At 39.0% G+C, this 13,977-nt stretch overlaps 1 protein-coding gene across 1 annotated transcript in view; it reads right to left on the reverse strand.

Annotated features, from left to right (window-relative positions):
* Nucleotides 1-13,977, reverse strand: part of LOC126273271 (leucine-rich repeat-containing protein 43-like) — a 254,891-nt gene that overhangs the window by 92,238 nt on the left and 148,676 nt on the right. Inside the window, exon 5 of the mRNA XM_049976815.1 lies at nucleotides 11,309-11,453. Within this exon, the coding sequence (XP_049832772.1) occupies nucleotides 11,309-11,453 (145 nt within the window). The remainder of the gene's footprint in view (nucleotides 1-11,308; nucleotides 11,454-13,977) is intronic.

Below are 13,977 nucleotides of genomic sequence, written 5' to 3' on the forward strand. Positions count from 1 at the left end.
GAAAACATCGAATAATGGGTACGAAATTAAAAACCAAAGCAAAGTTATCGAGATCAGGAGTCCAAGATCGCATCTGCGTCACCTTTTTCCGTTGCCTTTTCAGATGTTATACGAGCAGTATGAACTAAAACTAGCAATACATATGTCTCATGTATAATTTTATTACGCTATATTTAGTTCAGCACAGAAATAGAAATCAATCTTAGAAAGGTTACCCCTATCAAAAATCGGTTCCTAGTGATAAAGTAAAGAGAAGCAGCCGAATTAGAAAAAAAGTCGACGTTTGTTCTCGTTTGAGGTATCAGACACCTAATTGTAAATAACGAAAAACACATTAAATGAAAATCTGGCATTAGGGCCAATGAATTTCGCGATTATAAGGACAATATAAATTATTCATATACAATCTACAAAATTCTCTTACCTTTTTGTGTGAGAATAATCAACTGATACCAAAGGATTATTTCATTCATCGACATTCATCATTGGAAAATACAGCAGATGAATACATCTGATAAGGGTGCATCAGTGTATGCCTGCGATGCTATCATACAATTACAAACGTTTTATCTTATAAAAATCGAATATTTAAAAACTTTTTTGTTTACTTCTGTATAACTTTCAAAAATTTGTTACATGAGGTGGTGATCATTCTGTTTTGAGTAGGGCAGAAAAAAAATGCTCCCTTGTTATTTCCGTCATGAAATGTGAGGAAGGTTACAATTGTTCGATATCAATATCATTAGGATCATTAGATAGTAATAATTTCGTGTGGCTCAGTGGCCTGGTGCACGTCTTTCTATGGACGCCACTTCAACTTGTGTGTCGCCAGGCCGGCAGCTGTGGCCGAGCGGTTCTAGGCGCTTCAGTTCGGAACCGCGCTCCTGCTACGGTCTCAGGTTTTAATCCTGCCTTGGGAATGGATGTGTGTGATGTCCTTAGGTTAGTTAGGTTTAAGCAGCTATAAGTCTAGGGGACATCTGACCTCAGATGTTAAGTCCCATAGTGCTCAGAGCCATTTGTACTATTTGAGTCACCAGTCTGCATCAGTCGCCCATCCAGGGAATGGGAACCTACAGTTTAACGTGGAATCCGAGCCACATGTTGTTTGGGGACTTCTCACAGGGCTGAGACGTGAATGCTAAGTTAAAACGCTCACTGAAAAATCCGTAGTCCCACCGGGATTCGATCCCGCTACTTCTCGGTTTCAAGGTGCGTGCTTTAGCGACACACAATTATTCCTAGCAAATCATTCTATAAAGATAACTTGTTTCAATTAAGGTAGCGTGTGCGGAGACATAGGGTGTGGCACTATTAGAGCAATGCTCTTTGTCTGATGTTAATTACGAAAACCAGTAAAATCCGAAGGGTCTAGAGTCTGAATTACTGCGCCATCACTCTGACCTCTACGGAAAGCAGTACAAAGCTGAAGTCAACCGTATGTGGAGTGCTCCTTTCCTCTGTGTGGTTCCAAGAAGAACGCTACCTGTCATTCTCGACAATTTACGGACGATGGCCGCCTCACGCTCTTCCGGTGCGCAACGTAATTATCACATTGTCAGTGAAGAAACACTTTATTACTGAACTTGCATTCATCTCTCTTACTACCGTAGACATAAAATTATATTAACAGGAATCAGCAGCTCACATTTGGTGGTGTTCCATGGTAGTTCGTATCACAGCTAGTATTTGCACTCAAAAGTTCGTTCAGTTTTCTTCTGACATCATAGCAAATCCTTCGAAGTTTCGTTCAGGAGAAACGTTTCTGCGATCTCTAGGAATCTTCAAAAAATAAAACTACACCTGCTACTTACGGTTGCCAACAAAGAAAATATCTTCTTCTGCTATTAGACCGAAAGCTTCTAGCGTGACCGGACCACCCAAGACTGCTGCCATCGGTGATTAGAAATTGCGCCCACTCTGCTGCGATCTCTCGAAACACTTTTAATACATGAAGCATGCCCGAAAATTAAGGAGTACTCAGTTGTTTAAAAGCCGAAACGGCAGTACAGGTATGAAAAATTTATACCTTAAGTGATGGGTATCAAATGCGTACTTTTCGGTCTAACCGCCTTCGTCGCCAGTGCGCTCTGTGAGCCGAGGCACGATCTTCCTCTTTCGCCCATTGTTTGACGGCAGAACATAAACAACTCCAGAGTGGTAAAAAGGTGAAGATACGAAAGCGCCAGACCAGGACTGCGAGGACGATGGTTAATAATATCTCAGCCGAATGAATCCAACAGTTGCTTTGTGGCGTTGGCAGTGTGGGTACTGCATTGTCATGCAACAAGCACACACCCTTCGTTAACATTCCCATTCTTTTGTTCCACACCGGCCTCCGCAGATGCTTAGGGTTTCAAAGTGCCGCGCAGCATTAGCTGTCTCCTTCTGGGGACATAATTTAAGAGGGGAATCCCTTTCGGCGCAGAAAGACGTAGGCCATGGTTTTTCTGGCCACAACAACTGTTTTGAACTTTTGCACTGATTGTGACGAGGGATGTCGCCACTGAGCTGATGACTTTTTCGACTCAGACATGCAGTGAACTCCCACGTTCTGTCGCCAGTCGTTACAGAGTCAAGGAATTGCGCACTTTCCAGTTCGAAGCGCTTCACAATTCCCGCGAAGATCCGATTCTGTTGTCTTTGTGATTATCTATGAGCTGTTTTAGTTCCTTATCGCTCACAATTTTCGAAAAACTAGTGTTTCAGTAAATATTTCACACAGAAGAATTTCTAGAAACATTACATTCATTTCGTCCAAGGTCAATCGACGGTCGCCATCAATATTTTTTTCGACCTTGTTCATCATTTCATCAGCCATAACTGAGAGACGCCCTCTCCTTTGCTCATAATGATCCTCCCTTCTGCCAGTAAGATTCATCATACCATCTCCGTAAACAGTTTTCATTTCGTAAAAAAAAAAAAAAAACAGAATAGAGCATTTCCTCTTGCAAGAAGGAACTACAATACATTAATGCTCTTTACTTCGTAGCTGATGGGATTCGGAATGGAGACACATTCATTTCACCATGATACCACCGCTACAGGATTCAATCAACTGAGACAAAGGAGAGTGCTTTCCACTACCAACATCCTATACTCTAACGCATTACTGGCAAATTTATTGAAAGTAATTATCTTTCAGCGTCAGAGGATCAATACTCTTCGTTTCTCAACATGCCTCGTATGTAAACTGATATAATGGCGAAACGCAGTATTACGAAAACTCGTAGCCACAAGACACGGAAACTATAAATTGAGGAGCATTTTTCAAATCTCTGAATATGCAAAATATTTCTAAATTGAGTTGGGTGTGGTATTGGCACAATGTTGGCCTTTTACATCAGCCACGAACTAAGTTTTAGCAATAACCGACTACTGCTTCGTGTATGAACACCCCAATTACAAAGTTTTAGCGAAACAAGATATATGCGTTCTTAGAGCTACAACAAAATTCGACAAATGTAATTTAATTACTCTCTCGTATCTTTGCTTTCTTTTTGTAGCAAGCAGTTGAAAATAATGGAATATACTGGTTGCTTTAAGCGATGTTACTCAGCCAGACTTCATTGTTATCGAAACACCACCAGCTTACTTTTATTCAACTGTTCACGTGACGCTCACGTTTGTGTCTATAAAGAAAACTGCATACAGTTCAAAGAAACTTCCGATGGGAAAAAATCCCCGATTCAAGAAGCGCTTACATCGCTCTGAAACGCAAAGCAAACAATTTAAAAAGGAAGCTATCATTAAATGGAATTACAGACTTGTAGTTTCACCTTCAAAAGCTAAAGGATTGAAAGAATGTAAGACTGCTGAACTCTGATATGAAGATACTTCGCACTTTCATCATCAAGTGACATTACATAGAATGGATCAAGATAAGTTTCTGTTAATTTCTTAATAATTTTTCACCTCAGCACAGAGTAGTGGACACCCAAAATGCAAAGAGGGAAAAACTATGACAGTGAAGTATATCACTAGAAAAAGGAATGGTGAAGTAGTGCCTGTTTGTGCTGCCAATTTCCAAGGAGTGTCTAGCGTATCAAAGCATATGTTATCCTATCTAGCAAGCAGGTTCCTTGAAGGTGGAAGGTTGCCAAAAGAAAGGGAGGAGAGGAGGTGACAGAACAGGAAACGTTCATAAAGAGGTAACTATTGATATTAAGAATGATATAAGAAATATAAATGCAGAGACAGCCACTTTGGGTCTACGAGAGGTTGAAACTTCCTGGCAGATTAAAACTGTGTGCGGGACCGAGACTCGAGAAGGAGGAGGACATTAGTGTTTAACGTCCCGTCGACAACGAGGTCATTAGAGACGCAGCGCAAGCCCGAGTGAGGGAAGGATGGGGAAGGAAATCGGCCGTGCCCTTTCAAGGGAATCATCCCGGCATTTGCCTGAAGCGATTTAGGGAAATCACGGAAAACCTAAATCAGGATGGCCGGAGACGGGATTGAACGTCGTCCTCCCGAATGCGAGTCCACCGACACTCGAACTAAGAATCTTTACCTTTCGCGGTAGGAGACGAGGTACTGGCAGAAGTAAAGCTGTGAGGACGGAGTGTGAGTCGTGCTTGGGTAGCTCAGTTGGTAGAGCACTTGCCCGCGAAATGCAAAGGTCCCGAGTTCGAGTCTCGGTCCGGCACACAGTTTTAATCTGCCAGGAAGTTTCATATCAGCGTAAACTCCGCTGCAGAATGAAAGTCCCATTCTACGAGAGTTTATTTACCTTCTGCTCTCACAGTCAATATAATGTTCAAGAGATTCTGTGAAGAAGGAAAAAATTTAGTCTCTGTTGATCCATTGTTGACTAGGGACAGTTTCTGGGCGAATATTTAACAAAGAAATTCGCCTAACAGCCGCGCAATTGAGAAGTCTTATTTTACTTTCGCTACTAGTTTCGCCAATTCATTATGCCATCCTCAAGGCCCCGCATAAAAAAAGAGTATACATGTAGCGTATATCAAGGTACAGCACACCGAACTTTACCCGAAGTGACGAGTAGCAATATAAGTATTTAATACTAGAATGCAATTAGCAACGTTAAGAGAAATCCCTGTGTACATACAGCACAACAGAATAATATATATTTACATGCGTGTTAGTCTTTAAACTATTTTAACATCGCGGATTTATAACAGAATAGACCAAACATTAAAAAGACGAAAAATAGACAATATGTACTTAGAAGCTCCGCTGAACAAAGCCTGCCAATTTGTTTTTTTATATAAAAATCCTACACAATTCAACAGATGAGAAAAAACCACAGTATATATGAGGACCTATCCTCATTCAAAGTGAAACGTCACACTATGATCTATGAAGTGCACAATAATGTGCATATTTACGGCTTAAGTATTATCACTGTTGGTGTTGTAATTAGTTGTCACAGCATCCAAAATACAACCTAAAGCAAAACCCAACGGCAGACAACGTATTAAGTAAAAACGGAACGCAAATAACTCGCGAAGAATATCCAAAAATACCTTGAGAGCATCTGTTATATACCAGATCCAAATAAAAATGTATGACTGAGTCCCACATAATAGGCGGGCTATACAATGGCGGACTTGGAAGAGCAGTTGAACGGAATGGACAGTGTCTTGAAAGGAGGGTATAAGATGAACATAAACAAAAGCAAAACAAGGATAATGGAATGTAATCGAATTAAGTCGGGTGATGGTGAAGGAATTATATTAGAAAATGAGACACTTAAAGTAGTAAATGAGTTTTGCTATTTGGGGAGCAAAATAACTGATGATGGTCGAAGTAGAGAGGATATAAAATGTAGACTGGCAATGGCAAGGAAAGCATTTATGAAGAAGAGAAATTTGTTAACATCGAGTATAGATTTAAGTGTCAGGAAGTCGTTTCTACAAGTATTTGTATGGAGTGTATCCATGTTTGAAAGTGAAACATGGACGATAAATAGTTTGGACCAGAAGAGAATAGAATCTTTCGAAATGTGGTGCTACAGAAGAATGCTTAAGATTAGATGGGCAGATCACATAACTAATGAGGAAGTACTGAATAGGATTGGGGAGAAGAGAAGTTTGTGGCACAACTTGACTAGAAGAAGGGATCGGTTGGTAGGACATGTTCTGAGGCATCAAGGGATCACCAATTTAGTATTGGAGGGCAGCGTGGAGGGTAAAAATCGTACAGCAACATACTTGTGCACCAAAGGAGAGCAACGACTGTGAGCGAAAAAGAAGTCATTAACTGGCATCATATTATAAAGTAATCATGGAGTGTACAAGACTACTCAAAATATAGCAAGTGATGGAGGACCTCTAGGCGATGAAAGAATGTGTTGGTACAAGTCTAAATCGTAGAGAGTCTCAAGCCGCTTATGGCCCACAACAGTAGCTCACAAACTAAACTCATAACTCAGGTCGACAGTAATCGGAAATCCGTAAACACCATAAAACGCGTATCAGGTAAGAACATTACAGCATTCCTCATAAGCTGTATGGAGTAGTAAAGGAAGATGCTGAAACTCTGATAAACTAGCCGAATCCTACTCACGAGCTGAAGTCAAGAAATAGCGAATATCTCACACATGAATTGAGGAATGTGTCATTTCGGTCTAAAAATATAACCGTCTAAAAAGTGGTATGCAAACGAATAGATAACACCAAATCTCATCATAAGGAACCACTAAAATCTTCAGTCCTACGTAATAAGACGACCTCACTACCATAAACAAAATCCATTAATCCGCGCGGGATTAGGCGAGCGGTCTCAGGCGCTGTAGTCATGGACTGTTCGGCTGGTCCCGGCGGAGGTTCGAGTCCTCCCTCGGGCATGGGGGTGTGTGTTTGTCCTTAGGATAAATTAGGTTAAGTATTGTGTAAGCTTAGGGACTGATGACCTTAGCAGTTAAGTCCCATAAGATTTCACACACATTTGAACATTTTTGAACAAAATCCATTAACAGAAGAGTATAAGGTAACAAACAACAACGAAACACAAAAAACATGTTCAATAATGAAAAGTTGCTACATACCAACAGAATAGAGTTACAAACCGAGATACAAAGAGTTACAGAAAAAAAGATCTGTGAGCTAACCCAGTACTCATGGTAAGGGGACCTACCATATGTCACAACCAAACAAATCAATTCGTTACTGTAAAGGTAAAGAACAAAACTTGAATTAATAAAGAGGTACACAGATACAGGTAAACAAAGGTAACCTTACGAGACAAAGAAAACCACGGAGTAACGATATGAAAGTTATTAAAATAAAATCTAAAAATGACGATGTCGAGACACTACTGTGACAAACTCATCATGGGTTATTCTTGCCAAATGAAATTAGTATTTTAGTTATAAGGACAGAGAACCATACACACTATAATAAGTAGCTATCAAACTACATTCCTCGCTCACAGAACCGACTATAGCACATCTGTTATAAAGCCTAGTATCAACAAATATGAATAGCCAAAGAAATGACGGAAGTCTAACCAGAGACACCAAGCCATGTATTCCCAATCAAAACCGCGAAAGCGTCGCACTCTATCAAAAGTAATGTCACTCTCTCCATTCCTTTACTGGACAAGCACTTATATAAGAATCATTACCGCTAGACTACCGCTAGGAACACCCATTGACAAGACTATCGTGGGAAGGACAAACCATTCTGTACTTAGAGAAGTTACATTATATGTTGACCAGTATACGAAAAAGGCCATGCGACAGCCAATTAAACTTCAGGTCAAGAACACTTCATCATAGGATGTCCAATATTTGTAACCAAACCATAATGTGTTGTTTAAAGTATGTAATAAAAGAAACAACAGTGCTCCACTATTACTAAAATCGAACCGTCAAAAACGGTCATAAGGGCTATGACAAAACCTACTGTTTAAACAGAAAAAAATGTAAAGAATGATTAATAAGAACTAACTTTAATTTCTCAGGTGTCACACAAACCCATTTAACATGAGCTCAAACAACAGTATCATCACCTAACACTTCCAAATGGAATCATCACTGTGAAGAGAAGTGTTCGATTGTACTGAAAATACACGACACAAATTACAATGAAATAGATAGGGAAGCTGAATCAGTAAAAATACAGTAACCAACTACAAAAGAAGTTACACCTCAAAACGGAATCACCTCTTTGCCACGAAGTATATGACCACAAAATAACTACGATACTCTAACTACCATAAACCAGTGAGCAGACATAGGAACAAAGTTAATAAAATAACCACTCTATACTATCATAGAGCAAAAATTACTCACAATTTAATTCATACTGCCATACTGGGGCAATATGTTCCCGGGTGCCGTGAATTCTAAAACGAAAACATAAAGTCAAGTAATAAGTCAAAATGAACATCGAACCCATTACGTGCTAAATGCCAATGTGCCACAAATCAAGTGCTTCCGTCGAAGACTTGTCTGCAACTGAACACACTTGCACTGCAAGAACGTGGTCGAGGATGGTACCACGAAGTCAAAATATAAAAGATAACTGACAATGTCATAGATCGATACATCGTATCTTCGTGGACGGCAGAATGCGTAAAACACAAACAAACACAACGTGACACAGACGGTGGGAAGAACTAACACGCAAAGGTGATGCCCATTCAGTGACAGACATGAAATTCACGTAGACATAATAGTCAGAACGTATAGCGTCCAAAGGCCAACTACGAAGGAGACTTCAGTCATAGAGAAAACCTAAGAAAATCCAGAAGGAAAATTTACAATCTCCTTTCAGGATTCCAGGAATAAATTCACAACAAATTGTGAAAAATTTCGGAAAAGAACTTTTTCCTCGGTTCCGTTTGCTCATTTAAAAGGTTCCCATGTTCTTTTTCCGAATGAACGTAGATTTCCAAGTCATCAAGAAAATCACTATACTAACGAACGTACGTTTTGTCGTTCGTAAATGTTCCTTAAAAGCAGAATGCTTGATGATATGCAGAGCCGCGTGCTCTCGAAACCTTTCTTTGAAAGTCCTACTGGTTTGCCCAATATATACCATACCACAGTAACTGCATTTAATTTTGTAGATCACAGAACTACGAAAAGGATCGTGCCTCTCGATGGAATGAATAATTGCCTTGGATAATGTCTTTTTACTAGTGAAACCAATTTCAGTGTTGATTTTAGGGAATGCCTGCCCAACTTTGTAGGAAATGGAACCTTTTAAAGTATATGCTTAATTGTACTTTTTTTTTTCACTGGTTTAAACGCGGGTGAGAGTTAATTTCGTGCACCAAATTAGAGTTTTTAGTTTTATCATGGTTGGTGACCATTGTTCTCCGCTATACTCCTCAGTACTTTCTTTTTTTTACGATTTCTGCAAACTGTAAAGGGATCTTATTTAGCTGGCTAACAAGACTATAGAAGAACGAGTTTTGTACCTATTGAAATGCATGGAATCGGCGGGTATAATAGCATCTGAATTTTTGGGCTTTCTGAATATGGCAAAACTACGTCCACCACTCTTATTCGTCACAGAAATGCCAAGGAAATCAATTTTATCATTAACCTGGTGCTCCTACGTGAACTCTATCTTTTGGTGAAGGTTGCTGAATATTCTTAAGATTTTATCGAGGCCATCATTCTCCTCTTTCTACAACATAATAGTGTCATCCACATAACGATAGCAGTATAAAACGATGTCACGCAACTCAGGGTGTTGTACAATGGCAGATACTTCGATATGGTTAAGAAATATATTGGATAATGTCACGACAAAAAACATCCCATAGCTAAACTGTCCTGTTGTTGTAAAATTTCACCACTGAAGTGAAAGTAATTACAAGAGAGTAATTGTAGAAATTTTTCAATTTCCCCTACACACAGTCGCTTAAATCAAAAAAATTCTTCTTCACAAGGCCTATGGTTTCCATAACAAGTACATTAGTGCAGAAGTTAGTCACTTCTAAGGATATCGATTTGCAGCCAATCGGGATTTTTATGCCTTTCATTTTATTTACTAAATCACAAGTATTCTTCACAGAAAAAATCTGTCAAAGATGTCATTATTAACAAGAATTTTACTCAATTTGTCACATAGCTTATAGGCAGGAGTACCAATATAACTAACGATCGGCCTTATAGGGACCTCAGGTTTATGTACCTTAGAATGTGCTCTTAACCCAGGGGCATACAGGTACATAACCTCTAAAGTTCTAGAAACTCTATCACCAAATAAAGAAGAGATATTCTGTAGAACACATTTGATATCCTTCCAAAAACAGTTAATAGGATCAATATTAATTTTGGAAATACATTCTTCTCAAAGAATACATTTACTTACTAACTTACTTACTTATATATAACACAACGAGGATATTCCTTTTATCTACCTTCATGAGCACTACCTGGTGGGTTTAGAATTTCTTATTGATACTTGCACAACTAACTCTTTATTTATGTTTTACTTCTATTCTTTTTACAATTTTTGTTTGTACTACGAAGCGAATTATTGCTTCAACCACACTATTTTTTTTACCAAGGAAAATCTGATGGGGCCTGCTGACCTTACTGTCGTGCATAGTTCTTTTTATCTCTATAATCAATGATTTTATGTCATTATTGTGTAAAGATCTGTCTGCCGCACGTTTATTGCCCGTCAAATTCTCCCTTACTGAAAAAAAGGTCAGTGTTGTTAACTACTCTGTCGAAAAACTTGTGACTATGTTATTCACGTTATTGATGTGTAATTTTTGTCGTCTTTTTAACCTAATAATTTCTTTATGGTGAATGTTAACAATATTTCCTCTTTCGTTTTCTGCTGCACGCTCAGCATATTGCGACAAGCTATCATCTTCATAACAACTTAACAACTTGCTGAGTTTTGGGTGATACAAGTAAAGACGTTTACCAAGGTCATCGCATTTGCAGTACAAACTTCTAATTTCCAATTTCATCCACAAGTCTTCATTCTCCCTCTCGACAGTACGACTAATTCAGTCACGTTTTCTGATCTTGACTTGCGCAGACCTAGTAGTGACACCCTTGGACATACACTTCATAATAAATAAAGTCAACAGCAGTTGTTGTAGCCATCAGTTGAATTTTGTTGCTGATGATATACATTTCAAAATATTTCATTGCAACTCTTTATTAATGTCAGTGAGATCTGGTAGCCCTCTAAAAGTTTAAACGCTCGAACATATCTATGTAGGTGAAAACACAAAAAACTAATTTTATGAAAAACTGTATTTGTTGCATTTATCAGGTTTAAAAGACCGCTCCTCAAGTATTCATACTATATGCTGTCTTATTGTACGATGACCGGCGAGAGTTCGACATCCTTGCTGCAGTTACCTGCATCGCCCTTTTTGCCTTCGGCCGGAGGCGGTGATGGTGGCCGCTCGGGAGGCGGTGTTGGGGGCGGAGTGGGAACATCCTGCCACAGCGCCGGATCCATCAGAGGGAGCTCCACCTCCACGTGAAATGTCTGGATCACCTTCTGTGCCCCAAACACACAAACAAATTCTCCACTCAGCAGGTCCCAATCTTGTGTTCACGCATTTTTCTTTTAACTATGAGAACCCGGCAGTTTTGGTAACTTAGGATGAACAAACAACGCGTATAATAAATCATGAACAGGAAACTAGTAATCACTGTAATGGTACTTGAATTACGTAACCATTACGGCACTTCACCTCAACTTCTCGATACTAGCAATATTCTACTGTGTTTCTGTAAAATAGTTAACATATTTCTGTGACAACATTCACATTTGATTTCATTAATGTAGAGGTACTTCGATACATCGGTATGTATATATTGCAATGATATTCTTATGTGTATTCTTTCTTTTGTCACTATGATCACTGACATACTTGTAACTCTGAATTTTGGGCGCGTAAGCGGATATTAGTGAGTCAAGCTTTGGTCCTCATGTTGAAAAGACGCAAATTGTAGTCAGTTTATGAAATGTGAACTTTAACAGAGAGGAAGATATTTCCAAGTATGTTTTATATTGTGAAGTGATGTTTTGGAACGAGTTTCGTGATATTGCAACAAAAGTAATAAAAAAGAAGTGTAACTTAAATTCGGAGTGCTGATTGCTTTTTTACATCACCAGTGTCCTAACTTGCAAAAAGTTTAATCTTCAAGAGTGGTTTATGAAACACATCTATAAAACTTTTGAATATCGCAGAATAACACCTAGGTCTCTTTGCATCCGAGCTTGGAATCATCACTACCTAGATTTTCGACGATTGAGCCATGGGTTCACAACGAGACCAGCGTGGCAAACACGAAAAGATGAATGCCTAGTTTATCCATTATTTCAAGAAATGACTTTATTAACTGTGTTCTAATGACACCTGCCACGTAATATAACTTTGTTGTTGCCCGAAAATGCAAATATTTAGCAACGTGAGCAACACTACAATCATAATTAATTTTTGACCTTTGTTGTGGTAGGGTTATTAGCTCACGTATCAAAAACAATGAAGCAAGAATTTCGTGCTCACATTCGTAGACTTCAAGAAAGCCTATGATTCGGTAGACGGACCAACAGTCATTAAATTTTGGGAGGAGATGAGTTTGTATATAAAAACAAGTGAACTGACACCTTAGACAACACAAAGTACAAGGTGAAATTCAGAGGAAAGCTTTCAGAGACCTTCAAGATGAAAACCAGTATTGGACAGGGAGAGGGATTCTCCCCTTTACTCTTTAACTATGTCCTTGACAAGATGATAAGGGAATTCTGACGAGACGTGAAAGGAGTCGGTGGAATACTATTCGGGTGCACGAAAACAGGTATTGTTGTAGACTGTAATACGTATGACTTCTTATGTTTTACATACTTGTATTTTAATTTATTTGTTTTACATAGTGTTATGTTCATGTACGCACCTTATGGCTAGTTTTACGTGACATCTGGGTATCTTTTGCCACATTAGCGCTGTCTGTGCTTAGTAGGCTGTCGTACACATATTTGTGTGAGCACTAAACACACCTACTGTGCCGTGCACAGTGGATACCACTCTTATACTTTTGTAACCGTGGTCCTACGCTGTGCTTCTATGGCGGTGTCTGCTGATGCGCTATAAGTAGCAAACGGTTTATTGAAATTTTATGAAGTTTACCCGTCTCCTTAATACTCGGGGCGGCTTACTATCGTGTTGCCTTTCTTTTAATTAGTTCCAACTTTCATTCCTCATGTTTCTATGACGGATGGGCTGCATATCCAGTTACTTTAGTGTAAGTTTTAATACATGTTTTAATTTATTTACTCGCGTAGTCGTACTAGACAGGACAATGCGCCTAGCCCCCCGTTCTTTATTTGTTCTTAATGGACTGTTTTCTTGTTTGGTAGACAATCTGTTGATACCGCAGAAGGGCGAAACGCGTTATTGAAATTAAATAACTTTGCAATCCAGACTTTTCTTCAATTTGAAATAACTCAAAACCGTTGCTGTGCCAGCCTACCAGAATGGAATGGAACCGATGTTATTTTAGGTTGTTGAATGGCAGTCATGTGTGATCTGTTACTATCACTTGTGTAGCCTGAAATGGTTTTAGTTTATGAGCGTACCAAAACAGTATCGAGTAAATTGCGCCCTGAATTAAATTGTGGACACTGTGAAATTTATGTAGAAATAATGCATTCCGGTTTAAAATTCTGCTGTACTGTAATTTTGGTCTTGTTGATTATTAATACTGCCATGACACGCCTTCTGTCGAAAAGATGGATTTGTACCGTTTGTTACTTTCTAATGTACTCAGTGAAACTTTCATATAAGGGAGAAACTTAAAGATAGGAATTGTCACACCTGAAACACTAATTAACTGTTTGATACAAATACTGCAGCTGCAAGCGCAAGTTTACGATTGGGAATGCTGTAAAGAACAACTGTGGTTTCATAGTTGACTGCATCCCACTGTTAAAATGTCATTGATAAAATGAAGTAAGTGGAACAGTAATACTTGAGATCAGACGATGTGCAGATGGCAGCACGAGCCTACTGCTGGTA

Source organism: Schistocerca gregaria, chromosome 5 (assembly GCF_023897955.1).
Source record: "Schistocerca gregaria isolate iqSchGreg1 chromosome 5, iqSchGreg1.2, whole genome shotgun sequence".
NCBI classification, from domain to species: domain Eukaryota; kingdom Metazoa; phylum Arthropoda; class Insecta; order Orthoptera; family Acrididae; genus Schistocerca; species Schistocerca gregaria.